General features: G+C 50.9%; 1 protein-coding gene across 3 annotated transcripts in view; it reads right to left on the bottom strand.

Moving 5' to 3' along the window:
- Window positions 1-27117, bottom strand: part of arap3 (ArfGAP with RhoGAP domain, ankyrin repeat and PH domain 3) — a 40247-nt gene extending 13130 nt beyond the window's left edge. Inside the window, exons 1-23 of one of the 3 annotated variants that reach the window (XM_036127554.1) lie at window positions 26970-27117; window positions 18340-18502; window positions 17353-18270; window positions 14735-14775; window positions 14356-14438; window positions 14211-14278; window positions 13412-13651; window positions 12094-12228; window positions 11889-11958; window positions 11575-11695; window positions 10730-10914; window positions 10383-10489; window positions 10088-10287; window positions 7487-7572; window positions 6176-6358; window positions 5879-6014; window positions 4638-4742; window positions 4316-4472; window positions 3657-3759; window positions 3042-3240; window positions 2878-2941; window positions 2637-2800; window positions 2348-2560 (exon numbers count right to left, since the gene is read on the bottom strand). In XM_036127554.1, coding sequence (XP_035983447.1) covers window positions 2348-2560; window positions 2637-2800; window positions 2878-2941; window positions 3042-3240; window positions 3657-3759; window positions 4316-4472; window positions 4638-4742; window positions 5879-6014; window positions 6176-6358; window positions 7487-7572; window positions 10088-10287; window positions 10383-10489; window positions 10730-10914; window positions 11575-11695; window positions 11889-11958; window positions 12094-12228; window positions 13412-13651; window positions 14211-14278; window positions 14356-14438; window positions 14735-14775; window positions 17353-18270; window positions 18340-18434 — 3673 coding nt within the window. In that variant the 5' untranslated portion in view covers window positions 18435-18502; window positions 26970-27117. Of the gene's footprint in view, window positions 1-2347; window positions 2561-2636; window positions 2801-2877; window positions 2942-3041; window positions 3241-3656; window positions 3760-4315; window positions 4473-4637; window positions 4743-5878; window positions 6015-6175; window positions 6359-7486; window positions 7573-10087; window positions 10288-10382; window positions 10490-10729; window positions 10915-11574; window positions 11696-11888; window positions 11959-12093; window positions 12229-13411; window positions 13652-14210; window positions 14279-14355; window positions 14439-14734; window positions 14776-17352; window positions 18271-18339; window positions 18503-20683; window positions 21228-26969 lie in introns of those variants that run through there. The other 2 variants (XM_036127555.1, XM_036127556.1) reach the window with 2 other exon arrangements.
- Between the last annotated feature and the right edge of the window lie 536 nt (window positions 27118-27653).

Below are 27653 nucleotides of genomic sequence, written 5' to 3'. Positions count from 1 at the left end.
TTCTTAGTCTTAGTGAGGACTTCAGAACCGGGTCCATGTTCTCTACGTTCTTAGTCTTAGTGAGGACTTCAGAACCGGGTCCATGTTCTCTACGTTCTTAGTCTTAGTGAGGACTTCAGAACCGGGTCCATGTTCTCTACGTTCTTAGTCTTAGTGAGGACTTCAGAACTGGGTCCATGTTCTCTACGTTCTTAGTCTCAGTGGAAGGACTTCAGAACCGGGTCCATGTTCTCTACGTTCTTAGTCTCAGTGGAAGGACTTCAGAACCGGGTCCATGTTCTCTACGTTCTTAGTCTTAGTGGAAGGACTTCAGAACCGGGTCCATGTTCTCTACGTTCTTAGTCTTAGTGAGGACTTCAGAACCGGGTCCATGTTCTCTACGTTCTTAGTCTTAGTGGAAGGACTTCAGAACCGGGTCCATGTTCTCTACGTTCTTAGTCTTAGTGAGGACGTCAGAACCGGGTCCATGTTCTCTACGTTCTTAGTCTTAGTGAGGACTTCAGAACCGGGTCCATGTTCTCTACGTTCTTAGTCTTAGTGAGGACTTCAGAACCGGGTCCATGTTCTCTACGTTCTTAGTCTTAGTGAGGACTTCAGAACCGGGTCCATGTTCTCTACGTTCTTAGTCTTAGTGGAAGGACTTCAGAACCGGGTCCATGTTCTCTACGTTCTTAGTCTTAGTGAGGACTTCAGAACCGGGTCCATGTTCTCTACGTTCTTAGTCTTAATGAGGACTTCAGAACCGGGTCCATGTTCTCTACGTTCTTAGTCTCAGTGGAAGGACTTCAGAACCGGGTCCATGTTCTCTACGTTCTTAGTCTTAGTGAGGACTTCAGAACCGGGTCCATGTTCTCTACGTTCTTAGTCTCAGTGGAAGGACTTCAGAACCGGGTCCATGTTCTCTACGTTCTTAGTCTCAGTGGAAGGACTTCAGAACCGGGTCCATGTTCTCTACGTTCTTAGTCTTAGTGAGGACTTCAGAACCGGGTCCATGTTCTCTACGTTCTTAGTCTTAGTGAGGACTTCAGAACCGGGTCCATGTTCTCTACGTTCTTAGTCTTAGTGGAAGGACTTCAGAACCGGGTCCATGTTCTCTACGTTCTTAGTCTTAGTGAGGACTTCAGAACCGGGTCCATGTTCTCTACGTTCTTAGTCTTAATGAGGACTTCAGAACCGGGTCCATGTTCTCTACGTTCTTAGTCTCAGTGGAAGGACTTCAGAACCGGGTCCATGTTCTCTACGTTCTTAGTCTTAGTAAGGACTTCAGAACCGGGTCCATGTTCTCTACGTTCTTAGTCTCAGTGGAAGGACTTCAGAACCGGGTCCATGTTCTCTACGTTCTTAGTCTCAGTGGAAGGACTTCAGAACCGGGTCCATGTTCTCTACGTTCTTAGTCTTAGTGAGGACTTCAGAACCGGGTCCATGTTCTCTACGTTCTTAGTCTTAGGGAGGACTTCAGAACCGGGTCCATGTTCTCTACGTTCTTAGTCTTAGTGAGGACTTCAGAACCGGGTCCATGTTCTCTACGTTCTTAGTCTTAGTGAGGACTTCAGAACCGGGTCCATGTTCTCTACGTTCTTAGTCTTAGTGAGGACTTCAGAACCGGGTCCATGTTCTCTACGTTCTTAGTCTTAGTGAGGACTTCAGAACCGGGTCCATGTTCTCTACGTTCTTAGTCTTAGTGAGGACTTCAGAACTGGGTCCATGTTCTCTACGTTCTTAGTCTTAGTGAGGACTTCAGAACCGGGTCCATGTTCTCTACGTTCTTAGTCTTAATGAGGACTTCAGAACCGGGTCCATGTTCTCTACGTTCTTAGTCTTAGTGAGGACTTCAGAACCGGGTCCATGTTCTCTACGTTCTTAGTCTCAGTGGAAGGACTTCAGAACCGGGTCCATGTTCTCTACGTTCTTAGTCTTAGTGAGGACTTCAGAACCGGGTCCATGTTCTCTACGTTCTTAGTCTCAGTGAGGACTTCAGAACCGGGTCCATGTTCTCTACGTTCTTAGTCTCAGTGAGGACTTCAGAACCGGGTCCATGTTCTCTACGTTCTTAGTCTTAGTGAGGACTTCAGAACCGGGTCCATGTTCTCTACGTTCTTAGTCTTAGTGAGGACGCTGGCAGCATCAGACAAGGTTCTGGTTCTGCTCTGGACTCCCACTTCCTGTCTGGTAAAGATTGAATCACAGCAACGTTCCGGGTCCCTGCAGCTGGAACCCAAACTCTGAGCAGAGTTCTTGTCAGAACCCAGCCAGAATTGTGTGGGAAACAGAACTGAAACCCTGAAGAAGCCAGAAGAGAACCAGAACCCCGGCAGCAGAGCTGTGGTCAGAACAGAACCGGACTCACTGGCCGCCTCCTGCCACAGCGGGTGCAGCTCGGCCATGAAGATCGGGTCGTCGATCTCTCTGAAGAACCTCTTTAGAACGTCGGTCACGTCCTCGATGAAATGGTCCCCGATCCGCAGTTTCACGTTCCGAGCGTCTTTGCGGAACTCGTCCATCAGCAGTCGGATCCTGGACTTGGCGCCGTTCTTCCTGTAGATCCCCTCGTGGCCCAGACCTGCGGAGAAGCAGAACCGTGAGCGTGGAGGACGGTCCTGCGGGACACAGGGTTCTGGTTCCGGTCGGGTTCTCACCGTACTGCGTGATGAAGGCGATGCAGCTGTCCACGATGATGGGGATGTCGCTGCGGCTCATCTGCTGCTCCCGCAGAGCGTTGCCCTTCCCCCCCGCCGCCCGCTGGATGTCCGCGTACCACAGCGAGAAGTCCGTCCGCCCCACGCCCTGCAGGTGGACCGTCCTGGCGCCACAGAGACCCGGCCGTGAGGACCAACAGAACCGAACCAGAACCGGGAACCATAGAGGAGCTCGTCTCACCTGCCCTTCTCCACCAGAACCAGGATGTCCTTCTTCTCGTGGTTCTCGTGCTCTGAGGTGATACCTTCAACACACACACACAGACATCCTCAGTGAGACCACCGGAACCACAGCATGCGTTCTGCAGAACCAGAACCAGAACCAGGACCAGGACCAGGACTGACTCAGTTCTTGCAGCCGGTTCAGGTTGATGATGTCCTCCGCCGCGCCGTCGTTGCGGGGACAGACGAAGAGGTTGGACTTCTGCAGGACGAAGTAGGCTTCTCTCCACTGCTGAGGGTCCAACATGGCCCGGTACCGCAGGAGCCCGACCCGCTCAAACTCCCGGGTCAGCAGACAGTGACAGCTGAGGGGCGTGGCCGCCTGCCGGACCACAGCACAGCAGCAGGTTAGGAACCTTCTGAAGGGTTAGGGTTCTGATAGTTCTAATGAATTAAATCACATCTGGATTAAATTATTAAAACATTTCTGGAGAAATAAAATGTTTCTGAAACGGTTCTGGGCCTCATTTATAAAACTATTCACACTAAAAGTTTGAAAGTTTTCATAAAACCATGCGAGACCAGCAGCAGCTTCCCCTGATAGAACCTCTGGTACCAGGTACCTCCTCCGGTTCTGAAGCTCAGACGTTCTCCACATTATCAGAACTTTTATAAATCAGACCCCTGAACTTTAAATCTCCATCTGAAGCGAATCAGCATAAGGACAATAAAATGTGTCGGTTCTGGTTCCAGTGGAGCCGTACGGAACCAGAACCGAGATGTGAGGGAGGTTTGGACCTGTCCGATGGCTTTGGTCCAGCTGTGCAGCGCGTCGGCCGTCTCCAAGCCGAACAGGAGCAGCTTCTCTGACGCCACATACAGCTCGAAGGTGTAGCGGAACCTGCAGAACAGACGGAGCAGAACCTGAGAGTCAGACACTCACCTGCAGGGGGCGCCGCCGCGCTCACACACCTGCAGGGGGCGCCGCCGCGCTCGCTCACCTGCAGGGGGCGCCGCCGCGGTCACACACCTGCAGGGGGCGCCGCCGCGGTCACACACCTGCAGGGGGCGCCGCCGCGGTCACACACCTGCAGGGGGCGCCGTCACGCTCACACACCTGCAGGGGGCGCCGCCGCGCTCACACACCTGCAGGGGGCGCCGCCGCGCTCACACACCTGCAGGGGGCGCCGTCACGCTCACACACCTGCAGGGGGCGTCGCCGCGCTCACACACCTGCAGGGGGCGTCGCCGCGCTCACACACCTGCAGGGGGCGTCGCCGCGCTCACACACCTGCAGGGGGCGTCGCCGCGCTCACACACCTGCAGGGGGCGCCGCCGCGCTCACACACCTGCAGGGGGCGTCGCCGCGCTCACACACCTGCAGGGGGCGCCGCCGCGGTCACACACCTGCAGGGGGCGCTCACACACCTGCAGGGGGCGCCGTCACGCTCACTCACCTGTCGATGAAGCCGTTGTTGTTGCTGGACGAATCGGGTCGACTGACTCCCAGACACACGATGTCCTTAACGCTGATCTGCAGACACGGATCAGCCGAGTGATCCGACTCGTAGAGAACCAGAGCCTGGTCCACCGAGCACCAGAACTTCTGGAAGTCTGGAAGGAGAACAAGATGGGTTCTGGTTCTGGTTCTGGTTCTGATCAGCCTCTAACAGCGACACAACAGCGCCTCCTACTGGTCACTCTGTAAACGGTAACGGGTCAGACCTGACCCCCTGTTCCTGCAGTTTAACGCAGGTGGTTCTGCAGAACTTATCCCACCTTCCCGGGTTTTCCTGGACAGTGTTCCCCTGCTGAGCGAGGAGGCCTTGTAGAGGAACCCAGAGTGAAGAACGGGCTGCATGATCTCATCGTACACGCTGGGATCTGCAGACACACAATTCACCGGGTCAGAGGTTTCACAGAACCGAGGCAGAACTTCAACAGATTGTTCTTTATCAGCCAGAGGTTTCCATCATCTGCTGCAGACTGCTGACCTGGGCTCAGTCCAGGAGAACTTCATCAGCAGATTCCAGTTCATGTTAATAATAAATCTTCCTCAAACTCTAGGGTCACCTGTGGAGTACCACAGGGTTCAGTCCTTGGACCAATTCTATTTACTATATATATGCTTCCCATTGGCAAAATTATCAGACAGCATGGGATTAATTTCCACTGTTATGCTGATGACACTCAGCTATATTTATCCATAAATCCTGATGAATCCAATCAGTTACTTCGACTGCAGTCATGTCTTGATGACATCAAAAGCTGGATGACTTTAAATTTCCTGCATCTAAATTCTGACAAGACAGAAGTTGTAATCTTTGGGCCAGAGTCCTCAAAAAATAAACTTCTTAATCAATCACTTAATCTGGATGGCATTAACCTGGCCTCTGGTAATAAAGTTAAAAATCTTGGTGTTATTTTTGACCAAGACATGTCATTTAAATCCCATATTAAACAGGTTTCCAGAGTTTCCTTTTTTCACCTCAGGAATATCGCCAAAATTAGAAACATTCTGTCCAGGAGTGATGCTGAAAAACTGGTCCATGCATTTGTTACTTCAAGGCTGGACTATTGTAATTCTTTACTATCAGGAAGTCCACAAAATGCAGTTCAAAGCCTTCAGCTGATCCAAAATGCTGTCTGCTGTCAACATCTTCATCTGGCCCGGTCACTGGTACCACTTGAAGTTGTACTGTTCTCCAGTTTTGCATTATTTGTCGTCATTTCAGCTTTTAACTTTTTGTTCTCTGTCATCTTTCTCTTCATAGAAGGTACACCTGGTCTGGCGTTCTGTTAGCTGTGACATCATCAGGGGAGGCAGATCATCCTCTATTACCATCTACCATAGAAAGTACTCCTGGGTCAATGTGAGCTTCTGTGCTTTCTGTGTCTCTGCTCTGTTTTCTCTAAGCCCCAGTGGGTGGAGGCAGATGAGCGTTCACACTGAGCCTGGTTCTGGTTCTGCTGGGTTTCCCCTGCAGCGCCACAGATCAGATGGACCTCCAGCTCCTCACCTGTTGGGCTCACGTGCTCCAGCAGCTGCTGCCGCTGCTGACGGCCGTCTGAGTCGCCGGCGAGCCGAGCCGCCTCTGAGAAAATCTGAGTGACGGTTTTCAGGAGAGTCTGTTCAGAGACGGCGGAGCAGAGGACCTGTGGGACACGCGGAGAACCGACGGTTAGATTCTGCTCTCAGAGCGAAAGAGGCAACCTGGAATGTTTTTTACGTAAAACAGTAAAAGTCGTGTCAAAATAAAGGGAGCAGCCTGAACCGCCTCCCTGCAGGTGTGACAGGGTAACCCCGTCAGTCGCACCTTGAGCAGCTCTTCCTGGCTGCTGAACGCCGGGTGGGCCAGACGGAACCGACCCTCTCTGTACTTCTGGGTGATGAAGTCCCTCCTCTGCTCCGGCGGAGCATCACTGTCCAGCTCCTCGGACACAGAGAGGCGGGCCGCCCAGAAGTCGTTGGCCCGGTCGTTCCCCAGCATGATGAACAGCTGACACAAAGAAAGTTAGACTTTATTCAGAGTCTTCCTCTGATGGCTCAGAAACCGCAGGTCCACCTGACCAGGTGTTTCAGCAGCAGGTGACTGAGGGAAGAGCTGCAAGGACCTCCACCTGAGATCATCACCTGAGATCATCACCTGAGATCACCTGAGATCATCAGAGGCACGATGGACAGAAGTCAGAGTATGGATGAATGGATGGATGGATGGATGGATGGATGGATGGATGGATGGATGGATGAATGGATGAACGAACAGATGGATGATGGATGGATGGATGGATGGAGGGATGGATGATGAATGATGGATGAATGGATGATGGATGGATGATGAATGATGGATGGATGGGTGGATGAATGATGGATGGATGAATGGATGGATGGATGAACGAACAGATGAATGATGGATGGATGATGAATGATGGATGGATGGATGGATGAACGAACAGATGAATGATGGATGGATGGATAAATGATGGATGGATGGATGGATAGATGAATGACCAGATGGATGGATGGATGGATGGATGAATGATGGATGGATGGATGGATGAATGGATGAACGACCAGATGGATGGATGGATGGATGGATGAATGATGGATGGATGATGAATGATGGATGGATGGATGGATGGATGAACGAACAGATGAATGATGGATGGATGGATAAATGATGGATGGATGGATGGATAGATGAACGACCAGATGGATGGATGGATGGATGGATGAATGATGGATGGATGGATGAATGGATGAACGACCAGATGGATGGATGGATGGATGGATGAATGATGGATGGATGGATGGATGAATGATGGATGGATGGATGGATGAATGGATGGATGGATGGATGAATGGATGGATGGATGAACGAACAGATGAATGATGGATGGATGAACGACCAGATGGACGGATGATGGATGGATGAACGAACAGATGAACAGACGGATGGATGAATGATGGATGGATGGATGGATGGATGGATGAATGAACAGATGGATGGATGAATGAATGGATGGACGAACAGATGGATGGATGATGGATGAATGGATGGATAAAAGATGGATGATGGATGGATGAATGAATGGATGGACGAACAGACGGACGTACGGAGTCTCACCTGAACGATCTCGTTGCTCCACACGCTGGTGTCCAGCTTCAGGCTCTGGACTTTGGACACCATCGTCCCCAGACCTCGGTGCTGCCCTGCACACACATTCAGGTCTCACTGTCATTGTGAGGACTTTGCATTGACTTCCATTCATTCCTATGACCTAAAGCCTCCAGCCCACATTTGTCCACGGCGTTGGGTGGATCCTCACTCAGATCCACGCTGCTCTGTCAGGTGAAGACCGTCAGGTTTCACCTCCTGCTGCAGCTTCAGGTAACAAACCCACCCAGACCTGCTGAGCTGGACTTACTCCAGGTTCCTGGAGACTTCCTGGTTCCTCTGGTTGCCACCATGTGAGCTTCATGAGAGCAGTGAGGCCTGCATGCAGGCAGACGGTTGCACCTGCAGGGGTTCATGCCTGCACATGCTCTGTCAGGGTTTACCTGTGCAGGTGAGCTGCAGGACAAACCGGTCTGCAGAGTAAAAACTCGTCCCCACGTTCCACCGCTGCTGGGATTAATCTGAACTCCTGCTGCGGCCTCAGAGCTGCTGCCGGCAGCAAACTGCTGACCTCAGATCAGTTTCAGCCGGCTGTGGCGGCGCCGAGCCACTTCCTGTAACCTCAGCAGCAGGTTCCACTTCCTGTGAAAAGGTTTGGACGCTGTCGGCGTTACGCTCAGCAGCTTCTAACAGCAGCAGGTTCCACTTCCTGTAACCTCAGCAGCAGGTTCCACTTCCTGTAACCTCAGCAGCTTCTAAAGCAGCAGGTTCCACTTCCTGTAACCTCAGCAGCAGGTTCCACTTCCTGTAACCTCAGCAGCTTCTAAAGCAGCAGGTTCCACTTCCTGTAACCTCAGCAGCTTCTAAAGCAGCAGGTTCCACTTCCTGTAACCTCAGCAGCAGGTTCCACTTCCTGTAACCTCAGCAGCAGGTTCCACTTCCTGTAACCTCAGCAGCAGGTTCCACTTCCTGTAACCTCAGCAGCAGGTTCCACTTCCTGTGAAAAGGTTTGGACGCTGTCGGCGTTACGCTCAGCAGCTTCTAAAGCAGCAGGTTCCACTTCCTGTAACCTCAGCAGCAGGTTCCACTTCCTGTAACCTCAGCAGCTTCTAAAGCAGCAGGTTCCACTTCCTGTAACCTCAGCAGCAGGTTCCACTTCCTGTAACCTCAGCAGCAGGTTCCACTTCCTGTAACCTCAGCAGCTTCTAACAGCAGCAGGTTCCACTTCCTGTAACCTCAGCAGCAGGTTCCACTTCCTGTAACCTCAGCAGCAGGTTCCACATCCTGTAACCTCAGCAGCAGGTTCCACTTCCTGTAACCTCAGCAGCAGGTTCCACTTCCTGTAACCTCAGCAGCAGGTTCCACATCCTGTAACCTCAGCAGCAGGTTCCACTTCCTGTAACCTCAGCAGCTTCTAACAGCAGCAGGTTCCACTTCCTGTAACTTCAGCTTCTAAAGCAGCAGGTTCCACTCCCTGTAACCTCAGCAGCAGGTTCCACTTCCTGTAACCTCAGCAGCTTCTAACAGCAGCAGGTTCCACTTCCTGTAACCTCAGCAGCAGGTTCCACTTCCTGTAACCTCAGCAGCTTCTAACAGCAGCAGGTTCCACTTCCTGTAACCTCAGCAGCTTCTAACAGCAGCAGGTTCCACTTCCTGTAACCTCAGCAGCTTCTAAAGCAGCAGGTTCCACTTCCTGTAACCTCAGCAGCAGGTTCCACTTCCTGTAACCTCAGCAGCTTCTAACAGCAGCAGGTTCCACTTCCTGTAACCTCAGCAGCAGGTTCCACTTCCTGTAACCTCAGCAGCAGGTTCCACTTCCTGTAACCTCAGCAGCAGGTTCCACTTCCTGTAACCTCAGCAGCAGGTTCCACTTCCTGTAACCTCAGCAGCTTCTAACAGCAGCAGGTTCCACTTCCTGTAACCTCAGCAGCTTCTAACAGCAGCAGGTTCCACTTCCTGTAACCTCAGCAGCAGGTTCCACTTCCTGTAACCTCAGCAGCAGGTTCCACTTCCTGTAACCTCAGCAGCAGGTTCCACTTCCTGTAACCTCAGCAGCAGGTTCCACTTCCTGTAACCTCAGCAGCTTCTAACCGCAGCAGGTTCCACTTCCTGTAACCTCAGCAGCAGGTTCCACTTCCTGTAACCTCAGCAGCTTCTAACAGCAGCAGGTTCCACTTCCTGTAACCTCAGCAGCAGGTTCCACTTTGAGACGATGTCTCATCTTCCAGCGGCCGACCTGGTGCTGCCACGTTCACCGGGCCCAACAGAACCTTTCAGGTGTCCAACAGAACCTTTCAGGTACCCAACAGGACTTTTCAGCCCAATAGAACCTTTCAGGTACCCAACAGGACTTTTCAGCCCAATAGAACCTGTCAGGCACCCAACAGAACCTTTCAGGTACCCGACAGAACCTTTCAGCCCAACAGAACCATTCAGCCCAACAGAACCTTTCAGGTGTCCAACAGAACCTTTCAGCCCAACAGAACCATTCAGGTACCTAACAGAACCTTTCAGGTGTCCAACAGAACCTTTCAGCAGCACAGAGATGTGTTCTGATGTGACAACGGTTCTGAGCCATAACGTTCTCCGGCTGGTCCAACGTTCTCCTACCTGCACAGTTCTTACAGATGACCACACACAGGTTGATGGAGGCCCAGTCCGGGTTCAGCGCCTTGCAGTCAGCGCAGGTCCGATTGGACCGGTTAGACCAGATCTTCTCTGCCACCTCGTAATCCGACAGCGTCTCTGCGATCGCCTCCTGCAGAGCCTCCATCCAGTCCCTCTTCTCCCGGCCCGACTCGGCCGTAAAGCTGAGGAGACCAAAAGAGTTCTGCTGTGAGACGGGCCGACACCAGAACCTCTTGGCGGGCCCCGGGCTCTGCGGCGCTGAGGGCCGCTCTGCTACCTGAAGGTTTTGTAGGGGGTGATGAGCTCGAAGCTCCGGTGTTTTCCATCCCGGATGGTGGCGCCGCGCGCTTCGATGACGGTGATGCCGATCCCGTTGCGGAAGCACTGCGGGCAGAGAGACTGGGTCAGAACCGGTTCCATCCGGCACCGGTGGAGTCTGGCAGAACCCAGACTGACACCGGACCAGAACCCCCTGATTAAACATCTACAGCAGCTTTAGAGCAGCAGTCTGGATAAAATCACTCAGCTGAAGGCGCCACGGCTCATCGCATCACTTCCTGTTTACCGGAACCACTTCCTGTTCCCGTCCTTCAGCTGAGCGACCTCACCTGGCGGCGGCCTCACCTGCTCGCTCTTGTAGAGCCAGATCTGGTCCGTGTTGATGGCGGCGTACACCTTGGACTTGGTTCCTTTGAGCTCCAGGACGCCGTGTTTCTGGCAGTGGGATCCGGGTCCGAAGCGGCGCCGGCCGAACACCCGATGATCTCTGACGTGTTCCTGCAGAGTGGCCACCCAGCGGCGCCTCAGCACTGCCACACAGCACAAAGGCAGCGTCTGTCAGAAACATCTGGCTGACGTTTCATACTGATGACCGATAATACACTGGATTGCTGATGACTGATGACCGTTCATACTGAGCCCGGTTCTGCCGGAGGTTTTCCTTCCCGTTAATGGGTGGTTTTTCTTCCCACTGTCGCTTCATGCTTGCTCAGTATGAGGGATTGCAGCAAAGCCATGTACAATGCAGATGACTCTTCCTGTGGCTCTACGGTTCCCCAGGAGTGAATGCTGCTTGTCGGGACTTTGATGCAATCAACTGGTTTCCTTATATAGGACATTTTTGACCAATCTGTATAATCTGACCCAATCTGTATAATATGATTGAACTTGACTTTGTAAAGTGCCTTGAGATGACATGTTTCATGATTTGGCGCTATATAAATAAATTGAATTGAATTGAATTGAATTGACCCGGTTCCCCTCAGAGTAAAACGGTTCTGATCACAGAATCTAAGCTGCTCGGTCAGCTGCTTTCAGGCTGACCGCAGCCCCGCAGCATGATGCTGCCACCACCATGCTTGAAGCTGGAGGCGTTTGAGGGTTTCCATCTTCAGCAGGAAGATGACCTGCTGACCAGAAGCAGCGAGGAAACATCCTGAAAGAGAAGACGAACGTTGGCGTCTTCTCACCTTCGTTATCCGTCCGAAACACGAAAATCCTGTGGCTGGTCACGATCTCGAACTTGTTGTCTTTGGCTGGCCGAGCCATCTGGATGGCAGCCAATGGAATCACTCCTTTAGGGTAGACGTCCTGAAAGAACAAACGAGTGAGAGGACAAAGCTCCTCAACCACACAGAAACGTTCTGGCTGGCTTTGTTTGACTTTCTGCTGTGGAGAAACACCTCATGACCACCGCTGGCCACCTTAAGTCCACCTTAAGTCCACCTTAAGTCCACCTTAAGTCCACCTTAATCTGGACTTTCTTTCTAAAGGGGCTTCCCACCTTCTCACTGCCGAAGTACATCAGGTTTTTCCCATCGAACTTCACAAAGCGCTTCTGGAAAACGTAATTCCTGAAACACAGAAACGTCTGGATTACATCGATGATCCAGACCGGAGCGCCCCACACCTGCTCTGATTCTGTCAAACGTTTCTCCCTCAAAGCGTGAAGTTCAGAGAAGAGCCTGAAGAGGACAGGACAAACACACCGAGTGGAGGAGGAAGAAGAGGAGGAGGAGGAGGAGGAGAGGACGAAGCAGAGGCAGCTCCACAGGCAGGAGGAGACACAGGGAGGAGCAAAGAGGAGGAGACGCAGTAGAACAGCCACCGCTGACCCCCGACCCCTGAACACACACACACAGAAACCTGTGAAGCCAGGTGAGGAAATCAAACACACTGTCGGTTAAACCAGATAAAGCAAAGCCCAGTTTAAGCTGCTGTAGAGATAAAACACAGCCTCAGGTTTGTCCAATGCAGGAATCCAGTCAGTGTTGTGATAACGATGCTGGATCAGATCGCATCGCTAATTTAACTTGCTAAATAAATCACTAAATACCTGCTAAATAAATCTAACACCGTCCTGGTTCATCAGGCTGTATAAATCAAACGCCTTCCTGGTTCATCAGGCTGAATAAATCAAACGCCCTCCTGATTCATCAGGCTGTATAAATCAAACGCCTACCTGGTTCATCAGGCTGTATAAATCAAACGCCTTCCTGGTTCATCAGGCTGTATAAATCAAACGCCCTCCTGGTTCATCAGGCTGAATAAATCAAACGCCTACCAGGTTCATCAGGCTGTATAAATTAAATGCCTACCTGGTTCATCAGGCTGTATAAATCAAACGCCCTCCTGGTTCATCAGGCTGTACAAATCAAACGCCTACCTGGTGCATCACGCTGAATAAATCAAACGCCTACCTAGTTCATCAGGCTGTATAAATCAAACGCCTACCTGGTTCATCAGGCTGTATAAATCAAACTTCCTCCTGGTTCATCAGGCTGAATAAATCAAACGCCCTCCTGGTTCATCAGGCTGAATAAATCAAACGCCTACCTGGTTCATCAGGCTGTATAAATCAAACGCCTACCTGGTTCATCAGGCTGAATAAATCAAACGCCTACCTGGTTCATCAGGCTGTATAAATCAAACTTCCTCCTGGTTCATCAGGCTGAATAAATCAAACGCCCTCCTGGTTCATCAGGCTGAATAAATCAAACGCCTACCTGGTTCATCAGGCTGTATAAATCAAACTTCCTCCTGGTTCATCAGGCTGAATAAATCAAACGCCTACCTGGTTCATCAGGCTGTATAAATCAAACGCCTACCTGGTTTATCAGGCTGTATTATCAAATGCCTACCTGGTTCATCAGGCTGTATAAATCAAACTTCCTCCTGGTTCATCCAGATGTGTAAATGAAAGGCCTCCTGCTACATGCTGTAAATCCCAGACCCTTATCAGGCAGAATCCAAACCTCCCGTGTCAAACATCTCCCAGAGTTATCCCAATGTGTAAACCAAACGCACCCCTGTGGCGACAGCTTGTCCAGCCAGCCGCTGATGATGGGTGGGGCTCTCTCAGTTAGGGAGGCGTAGCTGGCGTAGGGGGAGATGGTCATGTCGTCGTCTGTCTCGGGGAGGAACGTGTGGGGGGGCAGTGAGGAGGAGCGGAAAGGAGGCGGAGCTTCGCCAACGGTGCTGTAGCCCTGAGAGTCTCCAGCATGAAACGCCTGCGACAGGCGCTTCGTCCAGGAAAATCTAGGAAACCTGGAGATGCAAAGATTTGGTTAACACAGACGTTTCCCCCCCCGGTCCAGATTCTGGTTCTGATCCACATTATTATTCAGAGCATATACCCTGTTTCTGTCCTCATGAATTAGGTACTTTCAATAAATCTTGACATTTTTATTTGCACGGCCACATTTCCAAGGATCCATATAAACTTAGAATCAAACATGTCTGATAAGAAAAGGTTTTTCTGGTTCTGACTGTATTCGGACTCTAAAGCTGATTTTCCAGCGACAGTTTCAGCTCGGCTCTACTTGGACCAGATTGTCTCCATTAACCCAGAACCAGCTCGGGAGGCTTTAAGCCACTGATTCTCTCGCCGTAGAACCGAGCCTGGAAAATGCTCACTCTACAGCTGAGCACGCCATGGCTGAACCAGTCTGTTCACGTCTCTATCCAGGACCGGTACCAAAAACGTATGTACCTGTATCCTGAAATGAGCTAATATTAAATCTGACATTGCTGGTTCTGGTAAATCCCAGTAGGTAGTCTAACAGAACCTGTTCCTGGTTCTGTTTCTGAAAGCCAGCAGCTTTACCCATGATCCTCAGTTGGTTTCCCCTTGTCCATCCTGGTTTCTCTGTCATCTGAACGGCTCCGGTCACTCTGCAGAACAAATCACTCGGTCAGAACATTTCTGTGTACCGTGAGGCGCCGGGGGGGCTGGGGGAGTTGGGTCTCACCTCAGAGGCTGTTGTGGGTCTTCTGGTCTGGAAAACAGCCTCACAGTAAGGACTGATCTCCTCCTCAGGGTCGTCTGTGGAGGCTGGAAACCAGAGAACAAAGATTGGACTCGTGTTCCGACGGATGAAAGCCATCAAGGTTCTGTTACTGCTGCATTCAGGGCTCAGAGAGACCCGACTGGTTCCAGCTCAGCTGTAATTCCCAGGAATAAACCTGGGAATTACAGCCAGAAGGATGCAGTGGTCCAAACATATCAGTCAGAGCCACTTGAGGCCAGAACCATGGATGGTCACATCAGAACGGGACTTTACTGCTCAGCTGCACCAGGGACCGTCTCAGAACCGACCCACGAACAGAGGAAAGCAGCAGTGAACTCACCTCTGGCTGATCCTGAAGAGTTGTTGCTCAGAGTGCTGCCGCTGAAAACCCAAATAAATAGTCAGATCCACTTCAGGGGTGGGAAACATGTCAATAAACAATAAAACGACTAATATGACTAAAATCACTTCTGGATATAAATTCTATTCTTCAGCAAAATCTTTGCCTTGCATTTAGTTTAATGTTATTATTTTTATTATTAGAATTTTTGTTGCAAAACACAGATTGAAATTTTTAAATAATAAAACTAGAAATAACTACGGAAGTGTGTAAAAGCATATGGTCAAATATTCAGATGATTTATTTGTAATTAGGTTTCTCCTCATTAGTGTTCCATCCATCCATCGTCTCTGTTGTCTAAGCCAGGTTGTACTGATGAGAACTAACACACCTTCCCTCCTACTTACTTTTAAAGTTATTCACAATCTCTCCCCTCCATACCTTTCTGATTTACTTCAAATTTCTACTCCCTCCCGCATACTTAGATCTTCTTCTACCACTCACTTAGTTGTTCCTTCAGCCCGTCTTAGCACCATGGGGAGCAGAGCTTTTTCTGGAATTCTCTCCCCCCTGACATCTGCAATACCGAGTCTTTACCCGTGTTCAAATCAAAACTCAAAACCCACATGTTCAAGATTGCCTTTTCATTATGATTTTATATTACTTTCCTCTGTGTAATTTGTGTTGTTTCTTTTAATTATGACGACTGCTTTTACCATTTATTGTTTTTACATGTACAGTGACCTTGAGTGTTTTGAAAGGCGCTTGAAATAAAATGTATTATTATTATTATTATTATTATTATTATTATTATTATTATTATTATTATTATTATTATCTGGGATAGTGACCATCCTGACCTTCCTCCTGAAGGTGGGGATCCGTGTGGACGGGCTTTCCTGTAGCTGGTAGAGTGATTATCCTCAGAGAAATGAGTCCTGGACCAACATGGGCTGAAAGGCCACTCAGAGAGGAAGAAGCCGGCGGTCCAGAAGCATTAAATGCCCCGAGGGACAAAGAGCTTCATTTGTGGACATGTGTCCTGCGGTCTGATGGGACTAAAGGCGTTTGGTCTTGTTGATCATTCTTACATCTGGAAGAAACGCCTGAGAGATCCGTAAGAGATCTATGGTGCCTTTAAATCTCCCACTGTGGAAGTTTGTGTGTCGATTTAATTCAGGGCTCGGGTTCGAGGAAATGAAACGGTCACTGGAAAGGTCTGGAAGTAGATTCTACTCTTAATGGGAAAATAAAGAAATATGTTTCCAGTGCCAGTCACTAATCATCAGTGGATCTTTTCCCAGTGATGAGATCAAGCCTGAGATTCCCCAGACTTTAAATATGGAGATCTGATCCAACATGGAGTCAAAAGCCAAGAAATATTTTAACTGAAGGTTTTAAGGTTTTGATGAAGGTGGGAGACAATCAATTAACCAGTTACCTAGAATCAAAAATACTATTTTCATCCTTCACAGCTTGGTTTTCCTCCTCTTTACAGAGATCGATGATTGCTTCTTTTGATAATAATGTTTAGTAATTATCTTTGCTAATATAATATACATTTCGATGAGATCTGTCCTCTGCATCTAACCCGTCCCTGGGGATCATTCTGGGGCTAAGAGTCTTGCTCAGGGACCCAGTGGCAGTCTGTGGAATTTAACCCGGAACGTTGCAGCCTCTCCAGGAGTAATTCACCCTGCTCTCTAACCACTAGGCCACCGCTCTTTATCCCCTGATCAGATTTTGAAGTTGGTGGAGCAGTTTTCCTGGACTTGATTCTTTTAACCATGACGTTTAAATACAAAATGGTTTAATGGGTTTAAATCACACCTTGTAAATCTGGAACAAGGCTTTCTCATAAGAGATCTTTGAAAAATGAATACATCTGTCCCCCCAGGCTTGGTACCTGGCCCACCTCTTCTCCATGTATTTCTTTGATGACTCTGTTTTATACGTAGCTGACGAAGACGTTGCATCGACTTCAGCACAACTGTCAGTATTTGAGTTTGTTTCCGCAGGTTTGATAAGTCATGTCTCACATTAGATGTTAACTCTGTTAAATCATTTTTAGGCCCTATTTTCATAAACAATAAGAATTTGAAACTGATGATCAGTGAGTAAAAGATCAAATAAGCCTCAGCAGTGAAATACATTTGTGTAATCTTGAATTCTAATCGGACCAGACGTGAAACAGCGTTGGTCTCTCTCTAACTTGTCCTCAGGTGTCTCTGTGTGTCTCTGTCCTGTGTGTCTCTGTCCTGTGTGTCTCTGTCCTGTGTGTCTCTGTCCTGTGTGTCTCTGTCCTGTGTGTCTCTGTCCTGTGTGTCCCTGGGATGGACTGCTGACCCATCCAGGGTGGACCCCGCCTCTCACCACATGACTGCTGGAGATAGACACCAGCCCCCCCGACCCTGGATGAGTAAGGCGACACAGACAATGGATGGATGGATGGATGGATGGCTCTTAATGAGCATTAAAATATAATACATATATCATCTAAATCCAAATCTATCTACATGCAGGCCTCACAAGGCAGCTGAGCCTTTAGAGGTAGAAGTTTAGTCTCAGTCCCCAAACAAACCAAAGGTTTTTCCCTTCATTCTCCATCAGAGACCCACCTGTTCCTGTCCATGCTCCTGTTCTGGTTCCGATCCGGGTTTCTGGGCGGAGTCGGAGGAGTTTCCTGTTGGCTGCAGTAATTCTTTACGCCACTGATGGTGGGAGAGCTGGGAGACGTGCCCCAGTAGATCTCGTTAGAGACCATCTCCATGCTCCCCCCTCTGGGAGAACCTGAGGACCCAGAGAGTCTGGTACTGTCCAGACTCCCGGGTCGACCCAGCAGAGAGGCTGGCGGTCGCCTCTCTGCAGAGGAGGGGGGCGACACAGATGCAGCAGTGCTGCGGTTCAGCCTGGGGGGAACAGGAGGTACCGAGCCAACGGCGTCGGACAGAGAAAGGCTGCGGCCGGGCCTGGTTCTGCCGACCTGGCTGGGTCTGGTTCTGCCGACCTGGCTGGGTCTGCGGCTGTCTGCAGGCGGGGCTTCTGTGCTGGAACTCCCTGCAGGTGTGGGCGTGTCGTCTGAGGTGTGATCTGTGGTCAGGCCCTCCAGCACGGTGAAGCATATGGACTCCTGGGACAGCCTCCGGGGCGCTGGGCCTGCAGTCTCCGGTGGGGGGTGGAACTGAACGGGTGCCGTCCTGCGGCGGTTGAAGACGGTTCTGGGTTTAGGAACTGGTTTCATAGCTGGTCTGTCTCCGTCTGAGTTCATCAGCCTGCTGTCGGGGTTGGACGTGTGTCCCGGTGCGGCAGACTGGTGGAGCGATGCAGCGCTGCTTCCTCCCACTGACAGGTCACATGGGAGATCTGCTCTCTGATTGGCTCTTTGACCCTCTCTCTTGAGGATGTGGTTGACCAATCGCAGGATTCTCTTCCTATGTCCCGTGGCGGTTACCCCCAGACTGACCAGGGCGTCATGGTCCAGGTGGGTGAAGTCGCTGGCCAATAGGAGGCCGGCTCGGCGGAAGGTGTCCAGGTACCTGCAGAGAGTTCACACTGAAGCATCTGAGGGTCATGTGACTACGTCATGAGTCGGCCGTCATCCTCACCTCTCCAGATGGATGGCGGCCAGAAACGTGTCAACCGCTGTGCTTCCATCCAGCGAGGCCATGATGACCAACATGGAGTCTGGATCGGGCTTCATCTCCGCCGCCTGAGGGAAGGTCTGTGGCCATCACGGACCTACAGCCGGGCCAGACGGCAGCACCTCATCTGCAGGAGACCAGATAAAATAAGGTACATGAGGGACCGCCAACATCAGGTTCTGTAGTGAGCAGGTTCTACTGCCCATATCTGACTTACACAGAAGCCTGGTTCTTCTAGTCACTGTTTAAAATGGGAAAGATAAGAGAACATGCCATCTAGAAAAGCACATGTGATTTGATCCTCACACATCAGGAAATAGCTCCAAGAAAACAATTCATGGTCTGAATGTGTTCAACTGAGACGAATCAGACTGGACCAGAACCGGAGGTTCTAACGCACACAGTGACTGTGATGGTAACGGAGGGAACTCTGGTAGAGACCTGCAGCAAAGAGAGGCCTTATGGGGGGCACTTCTCCACAGCAACCATCAGACTGTGTCCACAGCGTCCTACCATCACAAACATAACCTCTACTGGGACTCTCACTGGACCCGACAGCTTTGGGCCAATCAGACTCAGACTGAGCTTCTCCTCAGTAAAAAGTCCAGGTGGGTCTGCTGTGGAGCTTAGGATGGAGAAGTGGAAAATCTCCTCATGCTGCTGTTAAGATGCTGTGGGTCTGTTTCTCCCTAGAAGGTCCTGGGAACCTTGGTGGAGTGGAGGTGGAGAAGACTGGTGGCCTGTGGGACTCCATGTTACCAGCAGAGGCAACAAGACGTTTCATTTCAGAACGATTGTTGGACCGACTTCCCTCTGAATTATAACTCATAAAAGGTTGTAGTTTTACTGTAGTCAGGGTGAGAAGCAATGAAGATACATCCAGCATGAGGCTTCCTGTAGGGGGCGCTGTGGTGCACTGGTGCCAGTGTTTAAGGTTCATCTCCTGGAAAAACAGACTTGTTCTGTCCAGGAACTATTCTACTGATGTCTGGCAGTCTCTCAGATGAGTCTCATATTTAATCATGATGATGATGATGATGATGATGATGATGATGATGATGATGATCATCATCATCATCATCATCACCACCACCATCCTGGACCAGAACAACGTCTGGTGGGTCGTCAGATGTTCAGTCATCAGCATACAGAGAGGTGAGGAGACAGCAGAGGCGCTGGAGCTGATGGTTCCTGCAGGAGAAGATGGTTCCTGCAGGAGAAGATGGTTCCTGCAGGAGAAGTTGGTTCCTGCAGGAGCTGATGGTTCCTGCAGGAGAAGATGGTTCCTGCAGGAGAAGATGGTTCCTGCAGGAGAAGATGGTTCCTGCAGGAGCTGATGGTTCCTGCAGGAGAAGATGGTTCCTGCAGGAGAAGATGCTCCTCAGCCTCTCCTGCTGCTGGTGGTCAGTCAGGAAGCTGCTGATCCACTGACAGCTGGAGGCTAAGAGCTTCTGGTGGAGGATGTCTGGGTGGATGGTGCTGAAGGTGGAGCTGAAGTCTACGTCTCTGGGTGGTGGAGGTGGTGCAGGAGGAGGTGTAGATCCAGGTGGACTGCAGGAGGTCCACCATGTGGTCCAGTAGATGCTTCAGTGCTGCTGCAGGTTCTACCAGCCTGGGGAACCTGGCCCAGATCAGGAACCTCAGAGACGTAAAGGTGTTCCGCCCACATGGAAGTCAGATGACCTCAGCCTCCAGCAGGACATTCCACCTCTGTCCATCCAGAAGTGACGGAGTCCCTCATCAGAACCACCAGACCCGGAAATGCCCCCCCCCCCCCCCATCCACACACAGCTTTTCCTTTGTAAGCTCCCCTCCCTTCAGCTCACAGCCACATCCTCAGCTGTGGCCCTCCCTGCATCCTGTAGGCCGGCTGTAGTCTGGTCACATGGTACCGGGACGGTTCCTGCAGGCCCAGAGACGAGCGAGGGGAACCTCAGAGCTGAGCAGGAGCGAGGAACCTCCAGAAACATGAAGTCTCAGTGGTTCTCTGTTACGTAGGAACATGTTCCACAGATAATAATTCTTATCTCTGTCAGTGTAACGTAGAGTCCAGTGAGATTGATCCTCTGTTCGGACCTGCAGACGTCAGAAACAATGAGAACCAAAATATCCGCAGTCAGAGGTCGGCAGCGTCCAGCGGGAAGACAAAGGCCGAGGAGGAAGTGAGTCACAGCAGCTTCCTCCGCTCGACCTTTTTCCTCCTCCGGACTGCAGCTGCTGCACAAAGAAACGACTCCTGTTCTAGTCCCAGATCCACCAGAACCCACACAGAGCTGCAGTGTTCTCTGCAGGTTCCACAGGAACTCACCTGCACAGGTGCATGCAGCAAGCAGGTCCAGCAGCACACAGAGCGTTCCAGGGGTGGGACTAATCCCCCGCAGGACCGACTTAATTCAGTCTCCACTTAATTCATTCAGAACCTCTCTGCTTCCTCTCCCTCTGTGGAGCACAACATCTGACCCGTGTGGACCTGCAGAACCAGAGGAGAATCCCTGAGAACCACAGAGGACAGGAAGTCTGGTCTAAAAGAGGAGCAGAGGAAGTCTGCTGCAGTTTTATTCCCCGTTAGTCAGAGATGCTCACGAGACGAGCTGAGTCAACCGCTTCTTCACTCCAAGCAGGAAAACCAAACTTTTACTCCGAGGTTCTGACTGAGTCCATCCTGCGGGTTTGATCCGAGCTCAGAGAGAGAGAGACGGTCAGCGGCACCGTCCAAGAACCGAGGCAGGAAGTCAGTGAGAGCTGCAGATAAAGAGCGAGGCGAGCAGGAGGATACGGCACTCCCATCCGACTTCCAGCTGAAACACGCAGCTGGGAGAGAGTTTACTGGGAGGGATCGCATCAGGAATGAGGGACGGACCGAGGGACGGACCCAGGGATGTTCTGGGGCCCGAAAATAGAGTCCAAAAAACAGACTGAGCGCCCAAATACACACTGAGGGTCAGACCCAGGGACAGAAATATAAACTGAGGGACAGAAATACAGGCCGTAGCATCTACACTCATTAACTTCCATCTTTATTACCAGGTTGCTTATTTTGGTTCCCTGAAGTCCTGGTCAGAACCCAGAGAAGATACCGGTCCTACTGCTTGGCTGGTGATGGAGCTGGACTCAGAACATCTACCTGGCCTCCTTAGTGGGGGGGGGAGGTGTCCTCCTCCTCTAGCTGTTAGTGATGCAATGGTCCTTCAGGGAGGAACATCTCAGCGTTTTTCCCCTCAGACATCCAGGTTAAACTTAGAGCAGCATCATCTGAGCAGCTGTCCACCTTTCCTGAGACTGGTACCAGCAGCCGGTACCTGCAGCCGGTACCAGCAGCCGGTACCTGCAGCCGGTACCAGCAGCCGGTACCTGCAGCTTGGACCCAGTTACTCCACGTTTCCCGTGGAGCAGCTGCAGGAATCAAAGAAAATAAAACCTGCATGTGAGGAAGCAGACCTCTTTATCTCTACGATGTTTGGGAATCAGTCCTTTCTTCTCTGAAGTCAACGGCCCTCTAAGCTCGCTTGTCTTTATCACAGAACCCAGCGGTTCTAATGCCGGTGCTGCTCTGGTCCAGATGTTCTGACATGCAGGGTTCTAGGAGGTTTTAGGTCCTAGCCAGAAACCACCTGTTGACCCGTTTTCTCTTCTGACAGTCAGACCCTCGTGATGTTCCTGTATAATCGGACCGGTTCTGTAGGACTTTGGGTTGTCCTGGTGGGTCATGGGGACAGATCCAGCTCAGCGCTGTTATTCATTAAGTGAAGCAGGCGGTCCAAACCAACCTGTCCTGTGTGCAAAACCACAGACTTTCAGCTGGATTGAGGTCTGGACTTTGACTAGGCCAGGGGTCGGCACCCTGCGGCTCTGGAGCTGTTCAGGCGGGTTCTCTTTGATTCCTCTGCTGAAAATCCTGAAGTCACGGAGCCGTTTACGTCATGCAGGCAGTCGTTAATGCTGGCTGACAAACACTCCTCAAATGTTGGACGCACTGAAACGATGTTTGCTAACTGCCAATAAACTCAAGAAGAAGAAGAAATACTGCTGGCTGACTGGCTGCAGAGAGACATAAATACAACAGTAGAAGTTTTGTACTTTATGTGGAATAAACAACAACAAGCTCAGAGGTGTGTTGGTTCTGCTGCGGGTCCATTCTGTTATATGCAGTGTTATTTAATTTAAAACCTCAAAAGGGTTTTGTGGCTCCCAGTGAAACGGTCCAAATGGCTCTTTGAGTGCTAAAGGTTGCCGACCCTTGGACTAGGCCATTGGAACACATTTAAACTCCTGAGACCTGCTTCAGGTGAACCTCTGACCCAGTCCCAGATCACAGGCAGACTGGCGCCGGTTCTGATCCAGAACATCTCTGAGTTCAGCACCATCCATGCTGAGACACCTCCCCCAGCATGATGCTGCCTCCACCATGTTTCACTGAGGGGACGAGGTTCTGGTGCTGAAGGGATGTGTCCGGTTTGGACCAGAACTCCTTCCTCCGTACATCTGGGGAGCTGCCCACGTGCCCTTTGGCAAACTCAAACCCTGCCTTTTCAGCTTTAACACTCACTAATGTCATTTTTTCCTGGCCTCTCCTCCAAGAAGCTCTGCTCTTTGAAGCGTACGGCTGGTTCTGGTCCAGTGGACAGAACCTCCAGGTTCTGCTGTAGAAGTCGGCATCTCCTTCAGGGTGACCTTTGATTGATGCCCTCCTAGCCCGGTCTGGGAGTTCTGGCGGGCGGCGCTCTCTTAAAATCCAGCTGAACTAAATCAAAATAGGCCAAAAGCCAAGGGGTGGCTGTGAATACTTTTGTAAGGGACTGTATGTATTCATGCTTCTGTTCATTTGGGAGACGCATATTTCTTCAGATTGTCTTTGTCTGATTTTTCCGTTTGATGAAACCCAGAAACAGCAGAAATCTGGAGAAAAGGAGCTGCAGGCGTGGCGCTGGAACCATCAACCTGACCAGGGCACAGACAGCTCCAGCAGATGAAGATGGTGTTTGTCGTCAGCGACAGGAACCACGGCGTGTTTCCAGGACCAAAGGAGCAGCATTCCCGTCATTCCTCCTCGCTCCCATCCCCTCCTCCCTTATCTGGGAGCTGTTGTTCAGATCAGCTCCATAAATCTGCTGCAGAACAAAACACAGGATACAGCTGCCCTTCAGTCTGCAGAGAGGAAGCACAGCGGGTCAGCACGTCCTCAGGCCGTCACCACACAGACCTCTTCATACAGCCTCATCGGACCCGTCTCATCAGAACCTTACCATCAGAACCTCACCATCAAAACCTCACCATCAGATCCTCACCATCAGAACCTCACCATCAGAACCTCACCATCAGAACCTCACCATCAGAACCTCACCACCAGAACCTCACCATCAGATCCTCACCATCAGAACCTCACCATCAGATCCTCACCATCAGAACCTCACCATCAGAACCTCACCATCAGATCCTCACCATCAGAACCTCACCATCAGAACCTCACCATCAGATCCTCACCATCAGAACCTCACCATCAGATCCTCACCATCAGAACCTCACCATCAGAACCGCAGCTCTATCAGCACTGGAGATCACAGGATTCCTGAACAAGTTCAGTCCTGAACAAAGCCGTCAGCTCTGAGGCGCCGCTAACCCACAACGTGACACCCGGTTCCTCAGGAGTCTGGAACATGACACAGAACTCTGAGCAAGAACTGGACCAGAACCACATCACGTCCTGCTCACCTGTTCACACCTCAGCCTCCCCGTGTTCTTCACCGAAGCACACCAGAGTCTCCATCTGCAGTCTGCTCGTCTCCCAGGACACAGCTACACCTTCCTCCTGGTCTTCACCTGGGAGTCAGGTGACTCCACCCCCAGATGTTCAGGTGTTACTCTGACTCCGCCCCCAGATGTTCAGGTGTTACTGACTCTGTCCCCAGATGTTCAGGTGTTACTGACTCCACCCCCAGATGTTCAGGTGTTACTGACTCCCCCCCCAGATGTTCAGGTGTTACTGACTCCCCCCCCAGATGTTCAGGTGCTACTCTGACTCCGCCCCCAGATGTTCAGGTGCTACTCTGACTCCGCCCCCAGATGTTCAGGTGCTACTCTGACTCCGCCCCCAGATGTTCAGGTGTTACTGACTCTGCCCCCAGATGTTCAGGTGCTACTGACTCCGCCCCCAGGAGGTGTTCAGGTGCTACTCTGACTCCACCCCCTGATGTTCAGGTGCTACTCTGACTGGGAGGAGTCACAGTAGCACAAACAAATCAAAGGAACAAAATAATCTGACTACTAATTTTAAGACGATGGAGGAATCGTCTGTTTTCATTGTCTCTAGACTGCAGCGCGTCTTCTAAATTCTTTAGATTTGTCCTGAACACAAAACAAACAGCAGGCTGCTGGATGATGTGTTTACTGACTTGAAATGTGGAACTTTTATATTTGGTTCCTTTCATAAGGAGTTCTCAGGATCTGATCAACAGTTTAAAATAATCTTAAACCTCTCGGAGCATCAGTGATCCGGATCGACTATAACGGACCAGCTGGAGGACTCCAGGTAGGACCATAAAGACCAGCGTGGACCAGCCGATGCCTAGAGTAGTGCATCCCGTGAAGGACCAGCAGACACTGGTCCAGCCCAGTACACACTTTGTCCTGGGAGTGCTGGAGCCCAAAACTGGTTCTGAGTGGAAGCTGGAACTTCAGCAAGGCCGAGAGGACAGAGAGCGGGGCGGAGAACAACAGAGAGGCTGTTCCACGGAGAACAGAGAGCTGATTGTTTCTGACTGTGACTTTAGCCACACGGATGCTGACTGGGAGAACTGGGAGAACTGGGCCAGAGCTGGCTGAGCTCAGACCGGCTCCACAGAGCAGCTGCTGCTGCGTTCAGGGGCATCGGCTGCTGCTGGTGCGTTCAGGGGCATCGGCTGCTGCTGGTGCGTTCAGGGGCATCGGCTGGTGCGTTCAGGGGCATCGGCTGGTGCGTTCAGGGGCATCGGCTGCTGCGTTCAGGGACATCGGCTGCTGCGTTCAGGGACATCGGCTGCTGCTGGTGCGTTCAGGGACATCGGCTGCTGCTGGTGCGTTCAGGGGAATCGGCTGCTGCGTTCAGGGATATCGGCTGCTGCGTTCAGGGGCATCGGCTGCTGCGTTCAGGGACATCAGCTGCTGCGTTCAGAGACATCGGCTGCTGCTGGTGCGTTCAGGGGCATCGGCTGCTGCTGGTGCGTTCAGGGACATCGGCTGCTGCTGGTGTGTTCAGGGACATCGGCTGCTGCTGGTGTGTTCAGGGACATCAGCTGCTGCTGGTGCGTTCAGGGACATCGGCTGCTGCGTTCAGGGGCATCGGCTGGTGCGTTCAGGGGCATTGGCTGGTGCGTTCAGGGACATCGGCTGCTGCGTTCAGGGGCATCGGCTGGTGCGTTCAGGGGCATTGGCTGGTGCGTTCAGGGACATCGGCTGCTGCGTTCAGGGACATCGGCTGCTGCGTTCAGGGGCATTGGCTGCTGCGTTCAGGGACATCGGATGCTGCGTTCAGGTGCGTCTTCACACCTGAACGCTGTGCTCCATCCTGTCAGCTTCCAATTGGCCAGTTTGGTCATGTGATCAGAAGGGTTGGTTCCTGCTGTGCTAATTGGCCGATCCTTCATCAGCAGAGCGCCTCCTGCTGTCTGGAGGTTTATGGCTCATCGTGAATCTGGGAAGGTTCCTGCAGTTCCTGGTCCTGCTGAAGGAACCTTCATCTACAGGTAACCTCTACATCTAAAGGTTCTGATGCGGTCGTTAGACCAGAACACAAGGAACTGGATTTGGACCAGAACCAGAGCTGCAGCGTCTGGAACTGGAACAACAAATAAATTCTGGATCAGAGGAGCAACAGGACCTCTTTGGACAGATCTGATGCAGCATCTGAAAAGTTCTGCTCACGATGTGAAGACCTGAAGTGTTTTTGGTCAATTTAGAACTTTATCAGAACCTCATCAGATAATAAACAGTCAAAAGCTCACAGAACCAGACAAGAAAGTCAGACCTGCAGAACCTCAGAGCAAGTCAGTACTTGAACCCACAGTCCACCTGCTTACATCTTCAGACATACACCTGTCGTCATCATCATCATCATCATCATCATCATCATCATCATCATCATCCCTCTTCCAACCAGAGACCTGGAACTGACCCATCGTCTATAGGAGTTCTATTAATTGTTCTAAGCGGTTCCTGCCTGATCTAAATGCCGTTTCCCCCCAGAACCTGGTCCCTGTCCTCTTCATCCTCCTCTTCATCTCTCCTTAAGACCACGCCCTCAGCAAGACGCTCACCTGTCAAGGTAGGTCACTCAGTGCGGTTCTACCTGACGGATCCACCAGAACCCTCAGCCTCTCTTCAGCCTGGCTCTAGTGACTTTTCCCGCTTCTCTCCCTTCCTTTAAAAAGAAGCGAGAAACAGGTTGACCCAGTCTAACTGGACCTGGAACCCCCTCTGGTTCTGCCTCCAGAGCCTGAACAGAACTACAGCTGCAGAGCAGAACCCGAACCCGAACCCGAACCCGGTTTACTCTGTAGCGTCCTTCCGTTGCAGGTCTCCGGTCTCTGCCGGTCTCAGAGAACTGTCTGTAACTTTCTCACCTCTGATCCGGTCCGGTCCGGTTCCCGGTCCTGATTCGATTCGGTTCTGAGGTTCGCAGCTGTTTTCGGTCCCGGTAAATCCGCCCGTGGAGCCCGGAGTCTCGGGACGTCAGACTGGGATCTGGGAGGAGAAGCTCCGCTCTGATTGGATGAGAAAAGCGCCGTCAATTAACCCCGCTACAGCTTCCGGTCGCTTTCACAATAAAAGTCACGATGAGCGAATCTTCGTGCCGCTTCCGGTTGAGACTTAAAAATAAAGAAATCATATTTAAAGATATATTTCTATATGAAAGAAAAGAGCCAGACTCCCTAATAATGGCGCATTTAACAGATTTCTATCAGCAGAGACTAGAACTGTTCAGACGCTCTAACCCAGCCCTGGACCAAATTAAAATAAAAAGCCAAGGATAACTACCGTTGTGTTGAAAAATTACTTTGACATTAAATATATTGTTTGAAGTTCAGATCACAGGATTCATTCCAGTTCTTTTCAGTCTGAACATGCTGTAAAAGAAACGTTTCCGATCAACTAGATAAATCCTAATTATTTATAAAGATAGTTTTGTTTCTCGTTATTATTGGTCTGATGAAACATGTTCTCCCTCTCTGATGTCATCAACAGTAGGTAATAAAATCTGTTTATTCATCATAAAATTTATGTTTGTTTCAGAGACGCACCGATCA

This window comes from Fundulus heteroclitus, chromosome 23 (assembly GCF_011125445.2).
Source record: "Fundulus heteroclitus isolate FHET01 chromosome 23, MU-UCD_Fhet_4.1, whole genome shotgun sequence".
Taxonomy (NCBI): Eukaryota; Metazoa; Chordata; class Actinopteri; order Cyprinodontiformes; family Fundulidae; genus Fundulus; species Fundulus heteroclitus.
Note: the sequence above shows the minus strand (reverse complement) of the source record. Positions and strands in the feature narration are given on the sequence as shown.